At 36.0% G+C, this 25,223-nt stretch overlaps 5 protein-coding genes across 5 annotated transcripts; 2 read left to right on the forward strand and 3 right to left on the reverse strand.

The window, feature by feature from the left end:
* Positions 1-11: 11 nt before the first annotated feature.
* Positions 12-2,011, reverse strand: LOC111494327 (cysteine-rich repeat secretory protein 15-like). Its single transcript, XM_023144250.1, has 2 exons — positions 1,143-2,011; positions 12-302 (listed from the first exon to the last, which is right to left on the reverse strand). The coding sequence occupies exons 1-2, from the start codon at positions 1,915-1,917 to the stop codon at positions 187-189; spliced, it is 891 nt and encodes a 296-aa protein (XP_023000018.1). The 5' UTR covers positions 1,918-2,011; the 3' UTR covers positions 12-186.
* A 6,164-nt stretch (positions 2,012-8,175) lies between these two features.
* LOC111494239 (MLO-like protein 1) lies at positions 8,176-13,189 on the forward strand. The gene is made up of 13 exons (XM_023144134.1): positions 8,176-8,488; positions 8,687-8,943; positions 10,079-10,195; positions 10,289-10,352; positions 10,512-10,606; positions 10,768-10,842; positions 10,924-11,012; positions 11,179-11,228; positions 11,522-11,562; positions 11,922-12,131; positions 12,225-12,292; positions 12,381-12,441; positions 12,746-13,189. Exons 1-13 carry the CDS (start codon positions 8,308-8,310, stop codon positions 12,983-12,985), a joined length of 1,548 nt encoding a protein of 515 aa, XP_022999902.1. The 5' UTR covers positions 8,176-8,307; the 3' UTR covers positions 12,986-13,189.
* Positions 13,190-13,520: 331 nt separating this feature from the next.
* LOC111494241 (50S ribosomal protein L3, chloroplastic-like) lies at positions 13,521-15,591 on the forward strand. The gene is made up of 2 exons (XM_023144136.1): positions 13,521-14,208; positions 15,171-15,591. The coding sequence occupies exons 1-2, from the start codon at positions 13,626-13,628 to the stop codon at positions 15,458-15,460; spliced, it is 873 nt and encodes a 290-aa protein (XP_022999904.1). The 5' UTR covers positions 13,521-13,625; the 3' UTR covers positions 15,461-15,591.
* A 562-nt stretch (positions 15,592-16,153) lies between these two features.
* On the reverse strand, positions 16,154-19,340 carry LOC111494240 (chromo domain-containing protein LHP1-like). The gene is made up of 7 exons (XM_023144135.1): positions 18,658-19,340; positions 18,494-18,519; positions 18,308-18,394; positions 17,390-18,169; positions 16,881-16,941; positions 16,713-16,779; positions 16,154-16,581 (listed from the first exon to the last, which is right to left on the reverse strand). The coding sequence occupies exons 1-6, from the start codon at positions 18,991-18,993 to the stop codon at positions 16,732-16,734; spliced, it is 1,338 nt and encodes a 445-aa protein (XP_022999903.1). The 5' UTR covers positions 18,994-19,340; the 3' UTR covers positions 16,154-16,581; positions 16,713-16,731.
* Positions 19,341-20,472: 1,132 nt separating this feature from the next.
* LOC111494519 (RNA polymerase sigma factor sigB) lies at positions 20,473-24,638 on the reverse strand. The gene is made up of 6 exons (XM_023144470.1): positions 24,193-24,638; positions 22,164-22,924; positions 21,587-21,817; positions 21,355-21,495; positions 21,047-21,247; positions 20,473-20,958 (listed from the first exon to the last, which is right to left on the reverse strand). The coding sequence occupies exons 1-6, from the start codon at positions 24,329-24,331 to the stop codon at positions 20,677-20,679; spliced, it is 1,755 nt and encodes a 584-aa protein (XP_023000238.1). The 5' UTR covers positions 24,332-24,638; the 3' UTR covers positions 20,473-20,676.
* Positions 24,639-25,223: the final 585 nt, after the last annotated feature.

Consider the following 25,223-nt stretch of genomic DNA (forward strand, 5'->3'; position numbering starts at 1 on the left):
AAAAAAAAAAAAAAAAAAAAAAAAAAAACCAAATGGGTTGAAAAGGGATAAGATTGTCATCACAAGAATACTTTTTGTGGCCAAATTCCATCTCTCTCCATTATATTCTCCATTAAAGCTACAAGATATCTAACACCCATAATTATTTTGAACTTCACATGAACTAGACACAAAAAGTTCTGATTTTTATTTACCCATTGCTCTTCTACAAACTGAGAGGAGAACAACAAGGATGGCGAGGGCGGCGACGACCCCGACGATGATCGCAACGGTCTTCCCTGCTTGGTCGTCACTCGAAGAAACTGAATTGAAGAACAAACCAAAAGAGAATTGAATGAGAATTCACAAAAGAATAATTCCAACTTGCATTTTGATTCACTAATTTTGGACCCATCTTTTTGTTTTTGTTGTAAGTGGGAGCTTTTTGGAGGCAAAAGATGAAGAACATTGGAACAAAATTGGGTGAATGATTAAGCAACCATTCATAAAGTGGCATGTTCTTGATCTAATGATTTATAATTTCAATAGTGCAAACACTTTTTCAAATCAGAATTGCTAGCAAATGGGTAAAAAATGCTTAAAAAGAAAGCTAATTAAAGTGGGAAGAATACCCTTAAAGGCTTTACTTTTTAAAAAGAATTTACTTCTTGTTGACCCTTTGCTCGTAAAATGTGAAGAATGTTCTCGTCTTCTTGGACACGACATGAAATGAAACGAACAAAGGTTCGTAGAACACTAAAAACTAGAATCGAAATTAGGGTTTTGAGTATGTTTAGCTCGGAGGGATACCTAATTTTGATTGTACAAGTAAACAGGTTTTGATAAAAGAAACTCGAGGGTAGCAATACGGTTCACAAAATCTTATATTATGTTACGGGTCGGTAATTTATCTAGTTTTTTGAGACCGTTAACCCTACAAGGATACCTAATTTTGATTGTACAAGGAAACAGGTCGTGATAAAAAAAACTCGAGGGTAGCAATAGGGTTCACAAAACCTTATATTATGTAATGGGTCGGTAATTTATCTAGTCTCTGAGACCATTAACCCTACCACTTAAACCTGATCAATAGTTCGAGAGCACTTTCGAGAAAACGGGGAAAAAGGAGAGGAAGGATTAGGGTTATTTTGGTTTTTACTTACCAGAAGAATTAGGGTAGAAGCCAGAGGCCCAATAGCGAGCATAACACTGTCCCAAGAAGACATCAACAGCAACAGCTGAACCACACAAGCTCTTCAACTTCCCAACAACATCACCAAGACATGATGAACAATCTTGTGAACTCAAATCCTCCAAACATTGAGCAAAACCCTGAACCAGCCCTGAACTACTAACCCTAAACCCGTTCCCGGACCCTGCCCCAGCTTGCATATCAGCGAGCACGTCGTCTCGCCTCCGAAAGAACTCGACGTCGGTGCTCGAGCTTTGACTACACTTCTTGTATCTCACACTTGTATCCAACTTGCCCAAGAAATCAAAGTGCTCATATCTCACATAACAACCCTCCAATTGTAGGGATGCCCCATAGGACTTAGGGCATATCAAGTGAACTTGGTTGACTCCACTTTGAATACACTTTGAACAATCAGCTAAACCCAAGTCCCCTCTACATTGATACACTCCAAAAATTGCTCCTTCACCCAAAATTGAGGAATCATTTCCAATTGCAAAGGCATTGTATGTGAGTTGGGAAGATGAGGAGAGCATTGATGATAGCAAAGCTTTGAAATTTGATTCAAATTGGGAATTGGGTTGGTATTTTTCATTGGAACAGCCTGCATAAATGAAGAGATGGGCTCTAATTGGGAAGCCATGGGAGATGGAACACCAAAATAGAAGAAATAAGAGAAAGGAATAGAGATGAAAAGGTGATTGAAGGGTTTTGTTTGAGTGAAATTCAAGGTTTCTTCTCATCATCTTTTCTTTATCTTTTGTTTTTGCTTTGGAATTTGAGGGTCTCACAAAACCCTTCTCTCTTGTTTTTCTTTCTTTCTTTCTTTCTTTTTAGGGGTTTTGGTGGTTCCCTTTTGAGTTCTTCCCATTTTGGAGCCTTTTCTATTAAGAAAAGACACCCTAAATATTCTTGTTTTTGCTCGTGGCCCCTACTCGTGTTATGCATTTTCCAGTCATACGAACACTTTTTGTAACTGTCCAAACCCACCAGTAGCAGATAGTGTCTTCTTTGAGTTTCCTTTTTGGGCTTCCCCTCAAGGTTTTTAAAACGAGTCTGCCAGGAGAGGTGGAGAGGGTTCTACACCCTTGTAAATAATGTTTTGTTCCCCTATCTAACTGATGTTATATCTCACAATCCACCCCCTTTGAGGCCCAGCTTCCTCGCTGATACTCGTTCCCCTCTCCAATCGATGTGGAATCTCACAATCCACTCCCCCTTCAGGGCCAATGTTCTCGTTGGCATTCATTCCTCTCTCCAATTGACGTGGGACCTCACAATCCACCCCCTTTAGGTCTTAACATCCACGTTGGCACACCACCTGGTGTCTGATACCATTTGTAACAGTTCAAGCCCATCGCTAACAAATATTGTCCTCTTTGAGTTTTTCCTTTTGAGCTTCCTCTCAAGGTTTTTAAAACTCGTCTGATAGTAAGAGGTTTTCACACCCTTGTAAAGAACGTTTGGTTCTCGTGGACACTTTTGAATGAGAGAGAGAGAGAGGAGAGAGAGAGAGATTCTTTGGTTTTCATTTAACTCAAATTTCAAAGCATTTTATTTGTTACTCATCATTTTGTTCATTTGTTCTTCAAAATTAAAGAGTGAAGGGTTTGGGTCCTTTTCTTTTGAAAAAATGGGTGAGAATCTCATGTAAGGCTTTTATTAGTGTCATTGGTCAGTAGAAGAAAGGGAGAAAAAAGAGATAAAAAAGAAGGGACTTTAGGGGAAATCAACCTTTAGCATCCAAATCCTTGCTTCATTTATATATATGTATGCTATCTTTTAAAGTAGGGCCACGATTTCAAGAACGCTTTATTATGGGTCGGATGGTTTCTTAAATAATGAAAATGAAGATCGATCGGCGAGTGACAACAGGTGTGTCAATATGAATATGTCCTTTAAGTTCTTCTAGAGTGAAGGGTTTTGTTCTATGATTTTTCTTATTCTTAGGTCATTTAATGACATACAACAAAGCTCGTGCTGCTGTCGGAGTCTACTTTGAGCATAAGCACTCATGACTTTGCTTTGGGCTTTCCAAAAGGCCTCATACCAGTAGAGTTAGTATTCCTCACTTATAAACCCATGATCATTCTCTCTAAATTAGCCGATGTGGGACTTTCATCATCTAACTGCATGCACATTGTGTTAGTCTAAGCCTTAATGATAGTCGATTCAACTTGGATTAAACTATGAAAATTTATAATTTTTTTAAAAAAATTAAAAATTGAAAATTATAACGTGGTTCGGAAAATAAACTGGGCTTAACCTAACCGAATAAAACAACCCAACCCAACCAAAGCCCATTTAAATTAGTAAACTGGACTTTAGTAGATCCAAATTGAGCCCAACCCAACCAAGGCCCATTAATGGTTGGACCATGGTCCATTAAGTTTCCATGGGCTCGGCCCATCTAAATTAGTAAGGTTTTGTCGAATATTCATTAGGACTTGACATTTTTGTTAAATGGCCATGAAATTTTTTTTTTAATTATTACTAATTTTTTATATTTAGTATTAACAAATAATTTTACCCAGACTAAAATACCCTTCAAAATCAATAGCTAAACTAAATTATGAGTAATTAAAAATAAAAATAAAAATAAATATATTTAAAATATAAATCTTGTTTCATCTCTTCGATAGTCTTTTTTTCGGTGCACACTACCATCGTGTAATAGCGCAAGTCCTTTTTCGACTTTTTCTTTCGGGTTTCCCTTCAATATTTTAAAACACATCTACTGGGAGAAGATTTTCACACCAGGTTTTGTTCTCATTTCCCTATCAGATATTGTCCTCTTTATGCTTCACAGAATACTCATTTCCTCTCTCCAACCAATGCGGGATCAGCCAACCACTGCAGATATTGTCATTTCTACGCTTCACCCTTATAAGAAATGCTTCATTCCTCTCTCAAACGTGGGTTTAGCACACTAGTAGTAATAGATATTAACTTCACCATTATAAGAATATTTTTATTTCTCTCTCCAATCAATATGAGATTTCACACACTGTCACCAAACGCTCTTTCCAAATTACCTCTTTATCCTTGTGGCATCGGTTCTTTGAAAGATGCATCTCCATAAAGTGGAGTTAGATATTCACATAGCGGAATGGAGACAAAGAGCCTCTTTCTTTTTTCCTCTATTATCTATTTAAATGTGAATTTTTTACTCCATTCAAATAAATCCCGGCACGTTCTAACTTTACGAGTTAAATGAATTAAAACGGTACTTAGTGTACTAAATTTATCGTATGCACAATGCCTCATTTTTTTCCTTTGTAATTGGTTCCAAAAATACTTTAATTGCCACGTGTCTCAATCTTAGGTGGAAAATCCAACGTGGAACTTTAGAGTATGCATGACAAATCCTTTCAACAATTTTCTGTCGGCCACAAATATTAATAGAAATATTATTATTATTATTATTATTTTAAAGTTGAATGAAAGAAATATTAATAGAAGATCCCCATATTGATAATCATATTTGAATTATATTTATAATTAGTTTTTAAAAAAATAATAAAGTTTTAATTTGATCTTATTTGAACTTAATTAATTTTTTAAAATCCTAATATGTTATTAATTTTAAAACATATATTGTAATTCCTAAAATTGTTTGGAAAATAATAATTCTTATCCCTAATTTTATCAGCCATAATATTAAAGAAAATCAATTATTGTTCTTTATATTAATTTGTCACCTTATATTATGGATAATTATTTAATGAATGCGATTATATTTAAATTCTCAATTTGATTATTTACTAAAATATAACATATATTTGATTATTTAAAATACAAAATTTATATAGTTTTATTAAATTCAATAACTATGAAAATTGATGGTTAAACAAACTAAAAAAATCTTAAATTTCAAATAATGAACAAAAGAAAATTAATTAACATTAAATTGTTTTAATAATTTAAATCAATAATAATAATTTATCTAAATTTGGTAATTAATTACTTTGACTAGAAGAAACCCTAATTTGGTAATTTTGTTTTTATATTAAAAAAATAGTAATTATATGCTAATTGGTAATTTGTTCCAATTGGTTTCTTTTTATGGGATAAAAATCTCAACTCGTTTTTTCCCAAAATTTTAATTTTTTTAATATAATTTATATTAAAAAAATTAAAATATCTTCTCCTACCTAACACTCATTTCTTATAATATATTTAGTTAGGTTGGCACGGTTTTCATATTAGTCGATTAATTATACAATTATTATAATTTTCATGCAAAAACGTACCCTAAAAGATTAAATGATTTTCGAGTATTCATCTTCTCCTATCTAACTCTCGCTTTTTTATAGTATATTTAGTCATCTTGACACGGTCTTGATATTAGTCGATTTATTGTATAATCATTTTAATAATTTTTATATAAAAACCTACCTCGGAAGATAAAACGATATTTAACATTATTCATTTTCTCCTACCCCAACTCTCCGTTTTCTTATAGTATATTTAGTCATCTTGACACGGTCTCGATATTAGTCAATTTATTATATAGTTATTATAATTTTCATGCAAAAACCTACCCTAGAAGATTACACGATGATTCGAGTGTTTATCTTATCTTACTAAACTCAATTTTTTATATAGTATGTTTAGTTATTGACATTAGTATAATCACTTTTTATATGAAAACTTACCCTAAAAAATAATATAAATGTTGGCGTTTTCTCATTTACTTACCCAATAGTTATGCACGTGGAAATTGGTTGGTTAGACGGAGGAACGGAGGTCTCTTGGTTTTCATCCTACTTGGTGATTAGGCGCCAATTGGAGAATCCATATTCGACAGCTCTAGCTTTACCTCTCGATTTGACTCGGGTTTAATATTTTAGGACCGTTTTCAAGAGTTGTTTTCAACATTTCATGCTTTCGGAGACATTTAAGTTTAGTACGACGGCTGAATGAGCAGTTTTAAGTTTAGTACGAAGTAAATGATTTTATTGATGGTTTGGTTAGATGACTTGTTTGCTGTATGTATGAATGATACATGTCCAATAGCCACGACACATATCATGTTTTATGATTGTTTAACGTGTGTTATGTTATGTCGATCTTCAACACAAAAAGAAACCGATTGATTGGCACTGACAAACAATTCGAGGACAATAATTAACCATAGCCTTTTTAATTTAATGAAAATAAAGTTGATAGTGTAATATCATCCAATCAACTTGTTACAATTCAAACAACATGTCGGTCGCTCTATTTGACAAAATCTTGCATTATATTGAAGGGAAAAAAACGGGAAGTCACCATCACTCACTCACTATCATTTATCCAAATTCCACACTGATTTAAAAGTTTCAACGTTGACCTGTCAATTCTTGTTATATATTAACTATTATTAACCATAGAATTCGTTAAATCTATATATAAATTATATAAAAATAACCTAATATTAATAGGCTAGCTCTGCACTGATATATTACTATACATTGGAGATAAAAAATGCAAATATAGTTGAATGGTAAAATTTCTCCTTGCCAAGGAGAAGATGCGGGTTTGATTCCTGCTAATCCGCCCAGGATCAGGATAATAGGTTTCAATTCTGGTTATATATTAACTATGCTATCCGTAGGATCCGGATAATAGTTACCAAGATCAAACCTAAATTTTTTAGACAAAAAAATTTGATTTTGCAGTAATAGGATTTAAACTCTTTAAGATTATGAGCCTTGCGAGCTACCAAGTTGCTCTACCCCACGAAGAACTGTGAACTTACCAAGCTGCTCTACCCCACGAAGAACTGTGAACTTACAAGCTGCTCTACCCCACGAAGAATTGTGAACTTATCAAGCTGCTCTACCCCTATATCAATTATCTTAGTCGTAGTTTAGATTTGATTTAAACTTGATCTAATCTATTTATTTATTAAATTTTAAATCAAAAGTATTTTTTATTTTATGTTTTTTTTTTGGAATTTAAGACTTGACTTTGTCCGTTATATTTTCTGAGAGTCAAATGGGAATTTTTATTTAAATAATATTATTTTATTTGGTAGGAGTCTGTATCATCGAAATCAACGCCGATTGGTTCGCGCGTGACGACAACGTGGGAGAGGGAACGGACCACGACCACCATTTTCCAAACACGGCTTTGTTGTCGTTTTCAGGCCATTATTCCAAATATGCGTGTTTCCTTAAAACCCTAAATTATATAAATATTCTTTTTTTTTTCTTACAATAATATTTCTAATATTCTTTACCTCTCCCAAAATTAAAAAAAAAAAATAATCTTTATGAACGGAAGCATTAAAACTTAATAATATACGTCATATATTTAAAATAAATGTAATTATGTTATAATTTATTTATAAGAAATTGACGTGTCTTTAAATATTATTTTATTGACAAATTAAAATCTACATATTTACGTGTCTAAATATATTTAATGATATATATTTTTGTTTTGGTGTTGATTTTTTCTACCAAATAATTTATGATAAAAAATCCAAATGAGAATTTATTTAGTTAATTGTTTATTAACTTGATAAGATTTTTTTTTTGATTTAATAACTTTTTTTTAATTTCAGTCAAATATTTTTTTAATAAATTTAAAAATTATATTTTGAAATATATACATAGATAGACCTCTATAATTAACTCTGAACTCTATTACTTAATAATTAAGTATAGGCTTTTATAAATGAAGTTACTGATGTTGTTACATTTTTTATTAAAAGATTGAGAAGTTCGAATTCCTACCTCACATATTGTTTTAAAAAAATTATGATTTTTAACAAAAAAAAAAAAAAAAAAAAATTATATTATCACGGTTATAAAATATATTTATTAAAATTATAATATTATTATATAGAAAATGAAGGATATTCTAATTACTTTTGTTGTTGAGTACCACAACAATATAATTAATAAACTAAAAGAATAAAATGAAATTTTTAAATAATAAAATTAAATAAAAAATGAAATGGACTCGGCCTGCATTAATACATATAAATATATCTATAAATTAAGCTGAAAAATATTGTAACTAACAACACAGCTTTCAAACCAGAGAGAAACACGGAGTTTTTTCTTTTTTTTTTTTTTCTCCGGAGCTTTTTTCTTTTGAAAATACGCTGTGTGAAGTGAATTCAGAGAAGAATCAGAGCCGAAATGAGCGGCGGAGGTGAAGGAACGTCGCTGCAATTCACTCCGACATGGGTTGTCGCCGCCGTCTGCAGCGTCATCGTCGCCATTTCCCTCGCCGTAGAGCGTCTCCTTCACTTCCTTGGTACATACCTCAAGAAGAAGAATCAGAAGCCGCTGAATGAAGCTCTACAGAAAGTTAAAGAAGGTTTGATTTGATTTGATTTGATTTGATTCCGAATCCGAATCCATAATCCATGTTCCTTTTATTATGTTTTTGGTTTCCTCTTTCTCTTGTTCATTCTCGTGTGTGTGTTTGCCTTTTCGCTTTCCGATTTTCACTCTTTGTTGCTGTTTCGATTGTTGATATTTGTTTCGTCCTTGTTTTTGTATCTGGATGCTGCAGAATTGATGCTCTTGGGGTTTATTTCGCTTCTGCTCACTGTATTTCAAGGCGCTATCTCGAAATGGTGTGTTCCTGAGAGTTTGACTGAGCATTTACTTCCGTGTGATCTGAAAGATAAACCTAAAGCTGAAGAAGATGAACATGGCTCATCGACGACGGAACATTTTCAAACATTCTTTGTTTCAAGCATTTCTGGCACGGCTAGGCGCCTTCTATCTGAGGGATCGGCTTCACAGAATGGCTACTGTGCTCATAAGGTGAAGTTTGACCTCATTTTCTCAATTATGTCCTTCATTGATGATCATTTATGCTTGGTTGGTATATCGAATTAAATGAAGTTGAATTTTGAACTGGGGTTGCTTGATTCTGTTCTTCCTTCTTTGTTTTTTTTTTCTTTTTAGTAGCAAGATTTGAAATAGGAAATAAGTTTCATTTATTTTTTCCCAATTAAATTTATTTTGTTATATATATATATATATATATATATATATATATGTATATATATGGCTATCATTTAAGGGTTAGGTGAAAATAATTATGATATCACTGCAGGCCACCTCCACACTGGTTAGACTTGCTAGAATAGGATTTACCTGCCAAGTTGAAGAAAGTAAACTTTGGTCTTTGTTTACTTGTCAATAAAGAAATGAGAATCTTTTTTTTTTTTTTTTTTTTTTTTTTTTTTTTTTTTTTTTTTTGAGAAGNACTATTCATGATGTATCTATATTAAAATATAAATATTTTTATTCTAAGTACAGAACAGGTTTAGTGAGCACAATATTACAAATTTTGACTTTCATTCTATCACATTTTTTGTTTCAGTTAAGAGTATCACTTTCATATGTAGACTGTAGAAATCTGGGTTCAAATTGATCCAGTTAACACTTCTTTACCCTTCCCCACCCCCCCTTTTTTTTCATATTCAACTTTTGGAAACAATGGAGTTCTAAGTATTTATCAAGCTTATTTGAGTTCTTGTTAAAAAAGAATGCAAAGAACACGAAACAGAAGAAGAAAATATTATTGGACTGGTTCTGAATTGTTCTCTTCAAACATGTTAATGGTCTTTTGTTGTGGAAATTGAGGTTGTATCTGTTAGGAATCACGACTCTTCACAATTGTATGATAGTGTCCACTTTAAGCCTAAGCTCTCATGGTTTTACTTTTTGTTTCTCCAAAATACTTTGTACCAGTGGAGATTTGTTCCTTATGAACCCATGATCAACCTCTTAATTAACCGATGTCGGACTCCTCTCCCAACCAATCCTCAACATATCCACAATTCACCCATATATCCTGCTGTTGTCTTACACTATTTTGGCCTCATTGCTCTGGCCTGCAGATATCTTTGTCTTTATAAATTGTTTTTAATTTGACCTTTCTCCTCTCCAGGATAAGGTGCCATTGCTATCACTTGAAGCATTGCATCATCTACATATTTTTATCTTCATCCTGGCTATTGTCCACGTGACATTTTGTGTTCTCACTGTGGTTTTTGGAGGATTGAAGGTAAACAACTAGTAGGCTTGTTTTCTGATAGCTATCATTACAGGATAACTTGACTGTTTGATCTCAGTTTTAATTCTTTGTGTGATGGTATAGATTCGTCAGTGGAAGGCTTGGGAGGATTCTATTGCAAAAGAAGAGAATTACGATGCCGAAGACGGTAACCATTTGACATTAATTTTTCTTGACATATCACCAATAAATAAAATACGGTTCGAGATTGAAAGAACTGTGTGAATAGACTCTTAAGTTGATATGTACACTAAAAAAGCTCTCGGTTGGTCACCTAATTCTTGTTCTAATCCCAATTCTTTTGCAGTTCTAGAACCAAAAGTCACCCATGTCCATCAGCATGCTTTTATCAAAGACCACTTCCAGGGCATTGGTAAAGATTCAACTCTTCTTGGTTGGTTGGTAAGTCCAATTACTTTCTTACCAAAAATATATCATTGGTAAAGATTCAGCTCTTCTTGTAGGCTCCACATTTAGTTTGAACATGCATTTTCGAATCAAAACATGTGATGCTGTTAAGAGTTATTGCTTGTTTTAACACTCTTTCTTGGGTTTTCCTTCAGCGTTCCTTCCTCAAGCAATTTTATGCTTCTGTAACAAAAGCAGATTATGTGACGTTACGACTTGGTTTCATTATGGTAAAGCCATCTACGATTCAATGTTGATCGATATTTGACGTTCATTCTCATACTGCTTTAATAAAAGTTTCACTGCTGTAGACACACTGCAGGGGAAACCCCAAGTTTAATTTTCACAAGTACATGATACGTGCCCTTGAGGATGATTTCAAGCATGTTGTCGGTATCAGGCAAGTGAATATCTGGAAGTACCCTTTTATACTTAGCAGCAGGAAGTACCCTTTTATACTTAGCAGCAGGATTGCTCAATTTTGTAGTTGAGCCAATCATTATAACTTTGGAGCTGTCATATTTCTTTTCCACATCTCTTCTCTCATTCTACAATCTTTGTTGCAGTTGGTATCTTTGGATCTTCGTAGTTGTCTTCTTGCTCCTTAATATTAACGGTATGACAACACTTCTTTGATTCGTTTATATATGGAATTTCCTTAAATTTCCTAACCCTTACCTCCCTCAAACTCAAAATTTTGGAGGGTATTTCTAAACATTCTAAGCTCATACCCCTAGTGTCACCCCTGTCAGTATCTCATATGTAAAACTTTAAGCTTCTCGATTCGATTTTGAATAGTTGCTATATGGAAGTTCAGTACTTGCTCTTTATAGATTAGGATGAGTTTCCATTGTATTATCCGTAAGAATAATGTTCATTTGATAATAATTTTTCTACTTACACATGCAGGCTGGCATACATATTTCTGGATAGCATTCATTCCTCTTATTGTAAGTAGTTTTATCATCCCTCACAAATCTGTTGATTGAAAGTGAGTTTGAGTTTGGATCTTGTTACCAATATAGCTGCGTAGGCTTATATACTTGACTGAACTTTACAATTTTTTACACGATCGTGGAGGTTTGTAGATGGCAATGCTAAGTTTAAGTATCTTATGAGTTACCTTGACGACCAAATATAGTATTTGATTCAAGCACTCACGGATAAATTCAACTAATGAGCTCCCAAAATGCTGTTTATAACCTTAGTTTTTGTTTTTGTTTCTTGAAATGGCATTAAGTTCTGTTATACTTCTACAATTTATTTCTTCTAGATTTCATTTGGATGCTCATTATTCCTCTTTTTCCAGCTTCTGCTTGCTGTGGGAACCAAGCTGGAACATGTGATAGCCCAGCTGGCTCATGAGGTTGCAGAGAAGCATGTAGCAATCGAAGGGGATCTGGTAGTCCAACCATCCGATGATCACTTTTGGTTTCAGCGACCCCGTATCGTTCTCTTCTTGATCCATTTTATACTTTTCCAAAACGCTTTCGAGATTGGATTTTTCTTCTGGATATGGGTAAGTAAGCAGCAAACGACTTGTATCTGCTGATGATTACGATGATATTTTTGTTTAATTGAGACCCAAAGTCATGCTTGGTTATGTTTCTAGGTTCAATATGGCTTCGACTCGTGCATCATGGGAAAAGTCGCCTATATCATTCCTAGGCTTATTATTGGGTAAAACACAAGATCCATATTTTGGTTTTCCTGCAAAACAATTACCTCATCTTGGTCACTGATTTCGAGTTATATTTGTTTGGATCAGGGTGTTTGTTCAGGTTCTTTGCAGTTACAGCACCCTACCGCTCTACGCTATCGTCACGCAGGTGAGTCCAATAACGAGTTATTACGAGAGCTTATCATAGTCAAATTCAACAGTAAATCGTCTTATTACTCAACAACATAATGAATGAAACTCAATTGATCACTTTTAAGTTCTGTTCCGAAGAACAAAATGGGAAGAAATGTCGATATCATTGAGTAACGTTTTCATTTTCTGTTTCTTGTTTCTTGTTTTCTCGTTTCTTTTTCTCAAAACTAGAAACAAGAAACAGAAACGTTACCAAATGAGTTCTTAGTTTTTCGGTGTCTGGTGAAGCTGATATTATTTCCGAATACAATGAAATGCAGATGGGAAGTTCTTTCAAGAAAGCAATCTTTGAAGACCATGTACAAGTTGGTCTAGTTGGGTGGGCTCAGAAGGTGAAGAAAAGGAAGGGACTGAAAGCAGCAGCTACTAATGGCTCCAGCCAAGGAAGCAAGGAAGACGGGTCTAGTGTGGGGATTCAGCTGGGAAATGTTCTGCGCAAGGCTTCTACTGCACCAACAGAAATTAAGCCTGATGCCTCCAAATCCAGTGATCTGCCTTAGTCCAAATCAAATGATTAAGCTAAGGTAGGCCTCTTTCTCTCTCTCTCACTCACTCACTTGTAGAGTTGCATTATGCGACCCCGTCCCATAGGCGAAACGTCAAAGCGTTTCGATATTCCGTAAAATTTTGAACAGTGGAGCAATCCTATCCATGTGTTGTATCTTGTATCACTTTGATAATCTATTTGTAGGCTTTTGCATTTGTGAGTTGTGTATGATAGTGATATCTAAAGCTTCATATGATTTTTACTCATTCATTCGCTCGAGTTTAGTTAGTTCGTGTTTTGGAGGTTATTTTGAGGAACTAATTCAAGTTAAAATATTATTTTAATCTTTATACGTGCCATGTCTTATCTTGAAATAATAGGATAAGTGATTCGACTTATCTAAATATGCCAAATTAAACTTTAAAAGGCTAAATTTATAAAAGTATTCTTGTATTTTTGACCAATCAGTAAATTCTAGTTTTTTTTTTTTTTTCACCATTTATCCTTTTTATTATATTTATTTGTTTAATAATGGAGGGAAAATAAGAGAAATAAACGGATAAGAAAACGAGCAATCCTCGCTATCCCCAGTTCCTTCTTCGTCTTTCTTCTTCTTCATCACCACATGAATCTCTGAAACCAGAGAAGAAGAAATGTCGGCGATACCATTTTCATCAGCTTCAACCTCAATCCGACATCCAATTTTCACTAACAATGCTTCTTCTTCATCTTCGTCTCTGAGGCTAAGAACTTCCTTCCTCGCCCTTCCTCTCAAATCCCACCACAACAGCAACCTTCGTCTCCAATTTCCGGCACAAAGAACCACTAGACGCACTAACAATGGCGTACCGGTTTGTATGAGTATGGAGGCCGGCATTGGAGTAATGGCCACCAAGCTCGGTATGATGAGCTTCTTCGAGCCGGACGGCAAGGTCGTCCCTGTCACGGTGGTTGGTTTCAAGGAAGGAAATATCGTCACGCAGGTTAAGACGGAGGCGACCGACGGCTACAGTGCCGTTCAGGTTGGGTACCGTAGGGTTAGGGATCGGAAATTGACGAAACCGGAATTAGGGCATCTCGAGAAAGCTGGAGCGATTCCTATGCGCCATTTGCAGGAGTTTCGTCTTGTGAATGTTGATGGATTTGAGCCCAATCAGCGCTTGGTTTTTAATGAACTTTTCAAGGAGGGCGATCTGGTTGATGTCTCCGGCATCACAATTGGAAAGGGATTTCAAGGTTTTGTGCTTCTTGCTCAGTCTGTTTTAAAGTCTATGTTTAATTGAATTTCCTTGGATCTTCATTTTCCTCTAAGCTTCTGGCTTTTGTTCTGTGCCTGGATAATGTTGGAGTTGAATTTAGGCATGCTCAGGAAGAATTAACCATGAATTTTCATTGATATTTTACTGTTGAATGCTCAATTACATATACAATTCCAAAGTCTGAAGCAGTTAAAAATTGGATTTTCATTTTCCTCTTAACACTTCTTCTGGCCTTTGTTCTGCGCCTGGATAATGTTGGAGTTGAATTTAGGCATGCTCTGGAAGATTTAAACATTAATTTTCATTGATATTTTACTGTTGAATGCCGAATTACATATTGTAATCCGAAGTCTGAAGTTGTTTAAAATCTCTCTATAGCATACACGTTTAAAAAACTTTGAAGGTAAGCCCGAAAGAAAAAACCCATAAAAGTTAATATCTTCGAGGAGTGGATTTTGGTTGTTACAGTATTGATATCAGGAAATGTCATCTAAATCTCAAACGTTTTATGTTCCATGCTGAATCCCAATCCTGCTAGATTTTGCAAATTTCTTATGTGGGCGAGGAGGTGTGGGCTGCCTAGCAAGTTTTTATATGCTTTTAAGTTAGGCCATCTTTTGTCATTGTAGACTCCATGATATTGTGCTTGCATCTAAATGTACATGTCAAACTACTTGGTATACTCTCCCTTCATAGATCAGCAACCTATTACAAGAATTTGAACTCAAAACGTGTAATACCCTGTTAAATGACCATTAGACATGAGAGCAAACTTTATGCCTGATTTTGATCATTTAACATGTTCTCAACACCCTTACAAGGCTCAACAGGTGAGTCGGATAATGAATGTAAAGAAGAAAGCAAATTTAAATAATTTTATGTGCTCTTCATTCCTTTCAACACTACTCTCTAACTGTTTTCGATCTAATTCTTCTCTAGGTGGAATCAAGAGGCACAACTTCAAAAGGGGTCCGATGACTCACGGTTCGAAAAGCCACAGGGCACTTGGATCAATTGGTGCAGGAACTACACCTGGTCGCGTGTATAAGGGGAAAAAGATGCCTGGAAGGATGGGAGGAACCAAGAGAAAGATCAGAAAACTGAAGATTGTAAAGGTAGATGATGAGCTTAATGTTGTGATGATCAAAGGAGCTGTCCCTGGTAAGCCAGGAAACCTTCTTCGAATAGCTCCTGCAAAGATAGTAGGAAAGAACATTCCTAAGAATTAGCTTTAGCTTTTCAAAAAATTCTTACTGCATCTTTTGAGCTGTTGTATCTCTTCAACTGGTTATTTGTATTATGATTACTTCACACTTAAGTTCTCCTGAAAATTTTTAATCCATTCCAACTTTTTTCATCATGGGCTGCATTCTTCTGTTCATAGTTTATTAAGTTTGTTCTTAATTTTGAGAAAAAAAAAAAAAACGTTTTTGTTTTAAAGTTTTGGTTAAAAATCTAAAAAAACAAGTGAAACCCATCATAAAAATTGCATTAAAGCTATAATAATAATGCAAATTGTTCATCATTTCTAGTTATTCTCTCAGTTCTTTTCATTACTTTACAAGATTTCTTGTGATTCCATTCATCAATAAGATTTTGATCCTCAAGACATGTAAATTTTCATCTCCCAAATGTAATCCAAAAGATTTCAATGGAAATGGCATCAACCTGTTGTTTCATCCATGCATGATTGTAGGCAGAAAGTTCAATGAAGAGGTTGGGTCGAGGACGGGAAAGAAACAACAAGGTTGTGTAGAACACAATAGTTGAGTTCGAAAATGACATTAGATCTTGAAGCGAGCATTCTCCATGGAGGCATGGCTCCGTCGTAAGTGAAGAACGATTACTCGTTCTTCAAAAACAGCCATGGAGGAGTAATTCTCACTCTTTTTTCATTTTTAGTGCACAAATTGCGAGCCACATTGCTCGGAAACAGAAATTCGCTCTCTTCCCATGTAAACTTCGACACGATGTCGTCTCCAAAAGCATAGAAAAGAACAAAAAACACCTCGAGGAAACATACTATAGCATCATTCTCAAAAAAATACACAAAAAAAGGGGAAAAAAAGACCATATATATGCAATCCACAATGATTGCATTGACTCCCTAAGGACTCTCAAGTTACAATCAAATCTATCCATTGCTCTTGACTCTTGAGAAATCAAAGATTAAACAAGTGCATTGACTGCAACGAGATCGACATAACGGTAATATATACAAAACCTTAGGAACGACGCAGCTACCTACATATAAAACATTAATATCATAATTAGCGGAAAGATTCTAAGCCTCGAACTTCTTATCTCGTTTCTTCACAGCAAGAAGGAGATGTGACCACAGTGGAGGATACTGTTATCGATAAAAAAAAACGTGTAGACCTTGTTTAACCATCTCCTTATACTCGATCATGCGCACCAAGAGGCAGTAGAAATGCACGAAAATATAAAGAAATAACAAAGACGGGATCCCAAAAGTCATACCGTTCATTCATTTTGCTATTCATGATCTAGTCGTATAGCGGAGATGTTGCTCGTAGAAGTTGATCAACTGGTATTAGTTAACACCACAGTTAGAATAGAAGGAAAAACAATTGAGCATTGTTTAAGGAAGTTCAAAAGCATAATAAAGTGAAGAATTGAACCAGTTACCAGTAGCGGATTGTTAGCCTTGAGGAACTTGTTATCGACCATCACTTCGGTTCCATCAGATCTAAAACAACGAAATCATTCAAAAAATGTCATCTCGGAATATGAAATAGACCGACACGAGATGGGAATCTCTCCCTCACAACAATTCTCAACAATCCTCCCCTCAAACAAAATACACCATAGAGCCTCCCGTGAGGCCTATATAGAATCCTCAAACAACCTCCCCTTAATTAAGGTTCGACTCCTTTCTTAGGAGCCCTCGAAAAAAGTATACCCTTTGTTCGATACTTTGAGTCACTTTTTGACTACACCTTTGAAGCTCACAACTTCTTTGTTCGACATTTGAGGATTCTTTTGACATGACTACGTTAAGAACATGGCTCCGATACCATGTTCGGAACCACGAATCTCCACAATGGTATAATATTGTCCACTTTCATCATATATTTAAAAAAATAGGACAGAATTAGATTTACCATATACCAAGAGGAAAGAAAAAGCTGACATACCTCATGGCCACAAACGTTACCAACACGTCCTGAATGTTGTTCGACACAGATGCAGAATAGCCTAACGGTTTGATAATCTTGATGATACGCAGCTCGTTTCTGGCTTCATCGGTCTTGTTATTGCGAATGAAACCTTCCCCATGATATCCAGAATTCTCGACCCCAATCGGTTCTACTTGAGCACCGGATTCTACTACAGCCAATGTCAATTCTGCATTTTGAGCCACAGGTAGTTCAGATAAAGTTGAATCTTGTCTAAACCTTTTAACCGAACCCGACTTCCTTCTCTTAGCCCCAATGCACCGATTGTCAGCAGTTGCTTCCACAGTGCCACTTTTAGAAAGACTGGCTGCCGGGCCATTGTTATCCATCGTCCTAGCTTCTTGAAAATTGACTGCAAGCTTATCGCCAATGGCTACGTTCGTTAATACTGTTGCCTTAAGCTCACTAAGTTTCGGATCATACTCATGTTCATCTTTCTTTCGTTGAGTAGTATTCTTCCCCACGTTATCAATATTGATTTTCTTGCCTCTTTCAAGAGCAATTAAATCTCCATTCTTATCTCCTTCGTGATTACAAACTATCGATTGCGAATGAGTGTAATGATGAGTAAGGCTCGACATGTTTATCGGAGCAGACGGCAGACGTTGATCAAGAACACTGATTTCAACATCTGTGACATTGTAAGTAGAAAAGTTAGCTCCCTGCTGCCTTTTCTTGGTCTGAGTATGAACAACCCCATGTTTTCTCTTTCGCTTCCGTTGCTTTCCTGTTGTTAAACTTCGAAAACAAAACCAAATTTCAACAACATTATACCATAAACTTCACGAGAAACCATCACAGCAATCAGCACAACATGTCAATGAATGCTTACTCTAGCTACCAACAAAAGATACTGATCGAAGTAGACGAGAATACCTCCGTTCGAACGCATCGATGAAATCGGAGCACGTATGGAGATTCTCCAAGGGCTCCCAAGTATTAGCCGTCTCCGGCCAGCCTCGCCTTTAGGAAAGCTCAGTTTGGTCAGTAATTTGAGTAGCCATAGTCAAGCTCTAAGAAACCAAGACAACCAAACAACAAAGAGGTGCAGCTATGGCTTACCATTTGATCAAGTACTGAAGCTGTCCCTGTGTTTTGAATCAATCATCCCCACAGCAAAGAAAGCCCCGAAATCAGTAAATGAACAAACATTCATAAACCCATCATTCAATCAATTCAAAGAAATCAGAAGACCTAAACACAAGGAGAATCGAAAATAAGAACACCTTACGAACTCTTTTTCGACGAATTGCTTCAATTTCATAGAACCCATCATCGAGATTGGTTCTCTGAGCAGCAAAATCAGCCTCATCGCCGTCGTGTTCATCTTCTTCCTCCCCATCGCCGCCGTCGTCAAGCTCTCCTAGGTTTTGTTCTTGATGAGTCTTCGATAAATGTGAAGTCGAAGGCTCAACGCTAATAATGGCGTCGTTGTTGTTGTTGTTGCTGCTGCTGTTCATATTAGCATAATCCGAGTCGCCTCCATGGACGACTTCACCACCATCCATGGCCACCGTTGAACCGCTCGCACTTTTCTTCCTTCCACTCCCTTTGATTTTCATTCTAAAATCCTCTCTCCCTCTGTACTTCTCCTTACGAACTTAGAAATTGAAGATAAAACGCACATGGTCTTTAATTTCAAGGGGTTTTGTGGGTTTTTGGAGATTGGGAATCCGCAAAATTCCACTGCAAATTCACCTACGCTCAAGGGTTTATATGGGTTCTCAACAATTTTCCAAAACGAAGATAAATGTCACTACAAAATGGACTGAGCTGCCACATTTATTGAAATTTTCCCTTTCCTGTATGAAACGTTTTATATTTTGCCTCTCTTTTTCTGCCAAATCTGATGGCGGTGTCGTTCTTTTGCTCCCAATTTCGGATTACGCCTTCTGTTCTAGCTCCAGAGCTTTGATGTTGGTGAAGCCAATTCAAGATGATATTGCGTGCGTTGAAATGGGAATAAGATGAACTTATTCTTTTTTTTTTTTTGTGGATAATTTGGTGGGATGAAATTAAGGCTGAGACATAGGAGGGATTGGTGAGATATTCTCGATGTAAATGTGTTTTGTGTTTTAAAAATTAACAAAATTCCAAAACTAAAATAATATTTTAAAAATTACTTTTTTTTTTCATATATTAAAAGAACTAAATGATTATCAAAATCAAGCATGCTCGTATTGTTTCAATTAGGCAACATGAGTGTGACCGATACCCAAATGGGACATGCAAGGTTCCCGTTTGTTAATATATTTGACGGAATTATCCGAACAAAAACATAATTTAAAGTTCAATATTAAAAGGTTAAATATACAACATACACCTAAATTTTGTGGAACGTGTCAAGCATGCCCCTATTGCATGGCTGTCTTTGATCGCGAAAAACAACCTCAATTACCCATTGCTTCGATCTATGAAGAAGAGGCTAAAAGGATTCTTTCGACACTTGCATAGACATATATATACTCTCATGTTCTGGTTGAATGCCGAACCACTAATCTTGGTACCCATTGAATGATCCAAAGTCAACCCATTATAGAGATCAACACCAATTTTCATTAGCCCATCTTGAATTGCATATTGCCAATTCTTAAGCTCCGACATAATCTAAAGACAATAGTCCTCTCAACCCATTTATAGGACTGTTAAAATGTCATCAATAGCTCAATAGGATCAGGAAGATACCTAACTATTTTAATCTATTGAAATACCCTTCTACCCTACCTAGGAGTAGGTTTTCAATCAGCAGTCTCATGTAGAAGGAGTAGTAGTATTCTACCGAATGTCTTGTAATATGCTCTCAATTGGTGTTAATAAAGAATGCGAGTGTTTCCCACAAAGAGTTGTGTTCAACAAGAACCTGGTTAGAGTGCGAGTGTTTCCCACAAAGAGTATGTTCAACAAAAAATACTCAAAAGTCCCAATTCACACCTCGACTATAGAATCTGGTATTGATATCACAACTGTCGTCAAGAACCCAAAAAAAGTTAATCTTTTCGTTACACTATATCGTAAAGACATTAATCCAGAGGCCACAATCATGGATGAAGACAAATCTCTTGATTTAAATTAAATATGTATGAACAGAAAGTAGCTATCAGTCTGTAAACAACATGATACTAATCTATCCTCAAAGTGGGAAAGAACAATAAATGTTACAGAAAAAAGAAGGAACAAGCCTTGTTTAAGCCTCTCATATCAGATCATAATAGATACTCTTGAAGGAATCTGATGAACACTCATCATCATGGCATCAGATACTGCTGCAAATGTTTAGTTCTCTTCTTGTTTTTGAGTTTTCTGAACGCACATAGCTCAATTTGTCTAATTCTTTCCCTACTTACACCCATCATTTCTCCTATTTCTTGCAATGTTTTCATCCTTCCATCTTCCATGCCATACCTCCATCTAATTATTTGTCTCTCTCTCGGATTAAGCGAGTCGAGTACCTTTTCGAGCTCCTGCTTCATGAACTGTTTTATCAACAGATCTTCTGCAGTTACCGCTTCCGGGTCGGAAATGACTTCCTGGAAAAGAGCATGAGATTCAACTAGTTAAAACATGCTGAGACTGCAATGGGAGAGGAAGGAAGATCCGAGTAGCAAGACGACAGACCGAAGGTTTGAGATTTTGGTTGATCCCGAACTTCTGTTCCAGGGATCGAGGTGCTTTCGGAGTCATCAGTACTGTAGCAAGCCTCTTCATCGACAGACCGGCTGCTACGGCGATTTCTTCATCGGCAGGAAGTCTTCCATTTGCAGTATATAATTGCTTTCTAGCTTCCTTTACCTTATACGTTGCTTCCACCATGTGAAACTGTCCATTCATCAATGAAATCTTTAGTTCATTGGGAATTTTTTTCTCTCCTTGTGCTGTTCTTTGTTATTTCTTACTCGAAATAATTCAGGTGGAAAGAAACATACCGGCAAGCGAATAGTCCTCGACTGATCCGAAAGAGACTTTCGGACTGCCTGCTTAATCCACCAATGAGCATAGGTCGAAAACTTGAAGCCTTTTGAAGCATCGAACTTCTCCGCACCTCGTACAAGGCCTCGACATCCTTCCTACATCACAACACGAGCAATAAACAAGGCATTCGAATTTTCAGTTTCCATTTATAAGTATTTTGGTTCGTGTGCATCGATGAAAAAGTACCTGAACTAGATCTTGGAGATTCATTCCACCTCCCTGATAATTTTTCGCTATCGATATGACAAGACGAATGTTGCTTTTTATCATTTTATCTTTACAAAAAGTACCGTAGTTTAGACGCTTTCTCAGCGTCCTCTGGTTTACTCCAGCAGCAGCAGCCCATTGTGCAAAGGTTGGTTCGTTTCCGTAACGTCCTGCAAGCTCCTCCTTGAGTCTTTCTAGTTTCAGCAAGTCCTAGAAATAGTTGGAACAAGTGTCGGTAATCGAACACAACACGAGGAAAATAACAAACAAATCCAGATATTAATCCAAAATGCTATCTGAAGAGCAATTGCAGTTGATAAATGAATCAAATTTGAGGAAAGAAACAACAGCTACATTCTATTTAAAAGCAGGATCAGATCAAAAGTTATTTGACATAATGTTTCTAATCCAGATTTAGTAGTGACTGTAAAGTAGAGTTCTGAAAAGCTGAATTTATTTTTACTTTTACTTGCAGATCGATGTTAACGTTTTCAAGTGCGATGTGGTTTTCGATCCAGTAGAAAGACAAAAACCGTTAAATGACTGAAAATCAAACCTGAATTCCTTCTGACAGTTCAAGCTCATCACTTGCAGTAAGAAGTTTAGAAGCGCTTGTAGTTGCTCTCAAATAACGCAATGGGTCATTGTAGTCCACTTCTTGTCCAGAATTACGCTTCTTCCGGCTGCTAGAACCTGACTTCAGTGACACTACACTAGTAGCAGCCTTCTCTGAGGCTCTAGTTCTTCTAGCTTTTCGTTCTGTTTGACGATTCGATCTTACGGCTATACTCTTAGAGAATTCATCCTGTAAGAGTTCAAGTTCTTCAGATGTTGGCTCCATATCATCAGATTCTGCTGTGCTGGGTTCCAAAGCATCACCTTCCACAGGACGATTATTAACTCCTACCGGCTCTCCGATTATATCAGCCCTTTCGGATTCCATAAACTGATCCCATTTGAAATGTAGAGCATTGGATTTCGAAGACGATTGAGATTTTGTTACTGATCTGGCAGAGTTGCTATTATTAACCAGAAGAGCTGCATCATTTGCAGCCTTGACGGCTGCTTTAGCAAGAGCAACTGCCTCAGCTGCAGCAGCTGCTATTGTAGCCTCTTCACTTGTAAGAAGCGTTGAGGCTAGGCTCGATTCAACTGCACCTAAATATGATCTTAGTCTTTCTGCAGAGACTGAGTCGGTGTTCGTATCAAAAGGAGGCAATTTAAGTCGATCCACATTGAATGTTGTAGCTGTTCCAGTCGATGTCGCCGCAGACAAGATACATTGTGTCCGTAAACTATGAGGATCTCTGACTTTAACTGCATGATTCAAAATTTTATAAGAAAAGTTTTCAATAAAATCTATGGACACTATTTGCACTAACATTCAACCAAATGAACTACTCAGTTATAGCCTTATCTGCTACAAAAGGACTACCAAATTTCATATGCTTGGGACTTTTCTTCACCATTACTTAAACAATGGGAAATCATTTAAACCTATAGATAAGAAATACCAACTCAAAACTAACGTGGAAAAAGTAACTAAGGTCCCGCTTGATAACGATTTGATTTTCCGCTCTGTTGTCAAAAATTGCGGTGTGCTTTCTCACAATTTCTTTAGAATGGTTTTCATATTTCTTTTTTGCCCAAGTGAAAAGAGTGTTTATACGCTTAATTTTCAAAACAAAAACAATCAATGGTCATCAAAGGAGCCTAAAGATGGGAACGGAGGCCTTTGATCGGCCTTCTGGAGTTCCAAAGTCGGTATGAATCCCCATTTTTCTCATTGTTGATACGTTGTGTGCAACTATATTAGGTGTCTAACCGACAGCGCTACACCTAGCTAACATTCTATCCAACTATGGTTACATTCAAAAGATCATTTGGGCAAAGTAAGGACTAGTTGAATGAATGGTTTAAAAAACTACTTCCATCCTTATTTTTCTTAGAGGCTCTTTCGTTATTTCTATTAGAATTTTTCTCTGAAACCGATTAGACATTATTGCCAATCATGTTGAGGATTGTTGGGAGGGAGTCCCACGTTGGGTAATTAAGGAAAAAGTCATGGGCCTATAAGTAAAGAACACTATCTCTATTGGTACGAGACCTTGTGAGGGAACCAAAAGCAAAGTCACCGAGCTTATGCTCAAAGTGGATAATATCGTGTCATTGTGTAAGTTTGTGATAACTAACAAATCACATCACGGAGAACCATATGGCCAAAATGGCCAAGCAGAGATTACCAAACGACACATCGACACATCGATAGCAGATAACACAACGCAGTATTTCAATAGAACGAGGAACATTCTACCCCTTAAACAAGCACAACAGTAATTGAAAAGGGAAATTCAAGTCTCATTCTATATCAGATACAATAACAACATCAAAACCAGCACCATTTGTAAATCCTGGCACACATAATGGCCACCTAAAACATAGAATCTCAGGACAACATTTCAAACAATCCAACTAAACACAAGCCATTTTGGCCCAGCTAGGCAAATAAGCAACCCAAAACATCAAAAACAGCAAAATACCAATTTAAAGTAGGAAAAGAGAGAATTAGAGAGTAAAACACTCACAGTAAGTAGAATTAGCAGTGGGAAGAAAGGTATGATGGTGAGAAGAAGTAGGCGTAGGCGTAATTGTGATGGCGGGGGTCTTAAATTGGATTGAGAATGTTTCGGGATGGCACTTGAATTGGGGAAGTAAACACGACATCGCCTTGTTGTTCTTCGTTCTCCAACTGGGTTCTGCTAATCTGCAACTATGGCGGACATAAATGAAGGAATCACTCAAAATTGAACTGGGGCGGCGACCCAGAAGGGGAAATGTGAAGCATATGAAAAGGGTGTCATTGATTGATGAAGGGGATGGAAGAGGTGATTGGTGAAGAAGAAGAAGAAGAAGAAGAAGGAATGGAGAGTGGGCTGAGAGAAGAAGAGTGGGGAGGAAAACTTGTGTGGGTAAATAGGCTTTTGGAGGCTTTGTTGATAAAACAATGGATAAGAGGTTCCCATTTTGCCTCCCCCAACTCACTTGTGAGAGAGAGAGAGAGAGAGAGAGGAGAGAGAAACAAATTAAAAAAAAAAAAAGGAAGAAGGAATTTTACATAATCATTGGAAAAGAAAAAGAATTAAATGGAATTTTCTCACTATTTGTTTCCCCCTTTTTGGTTATTCAAATGGTTTTCTTCATGATAGAATTTTGAGAAAAAAAAGAAGAAGATATTTTTACAATTTAAAAACTTATTATTATTACTATTATTAAAAAAATGAAAATTTCACGTTTATAGAAGATTGAATCGAAATTCCTCTCCATCCTCTTAAATATTTACATATATTTATTTGTCTAGCACTATCTAGACGACTCATTTTTTGTAAGCACATTGTTAGTCTAATAAACTTCTTTGTTCGATGCCTGAGTCATTATGACGACACTTTCAAAGCTTACAAATTTTTTTTCATATAAATTGTAACGCCTCATGTCCAAGATTCAAAACTTGGACTCGGCTCAGGCACAACATCCTATATGACATGGTCAAGTTACTTACGTTTTGGTTCTAATAACGAAGATTATCCCCACATACTAAAAAAAAAAAAAAAAAAAAAAA

Source organism: Cucurbita maxima, unplaced genomic scaffold (genome assembly GCF_002738345.1).
Source record: "Cucurbita maxima cultivar Rimu unplaced genomic scaffold, Cmax_1.0 Cma_Scf00020, whole genome shotgun sequence".
Taxonomy (NCBI): Eukaryota; Viridiplantae; Streptophyta; class Magnoliopsida; order Cucurbitales; family Cucurbitaceae; genus Cucurbita; species Cucurbita maxima.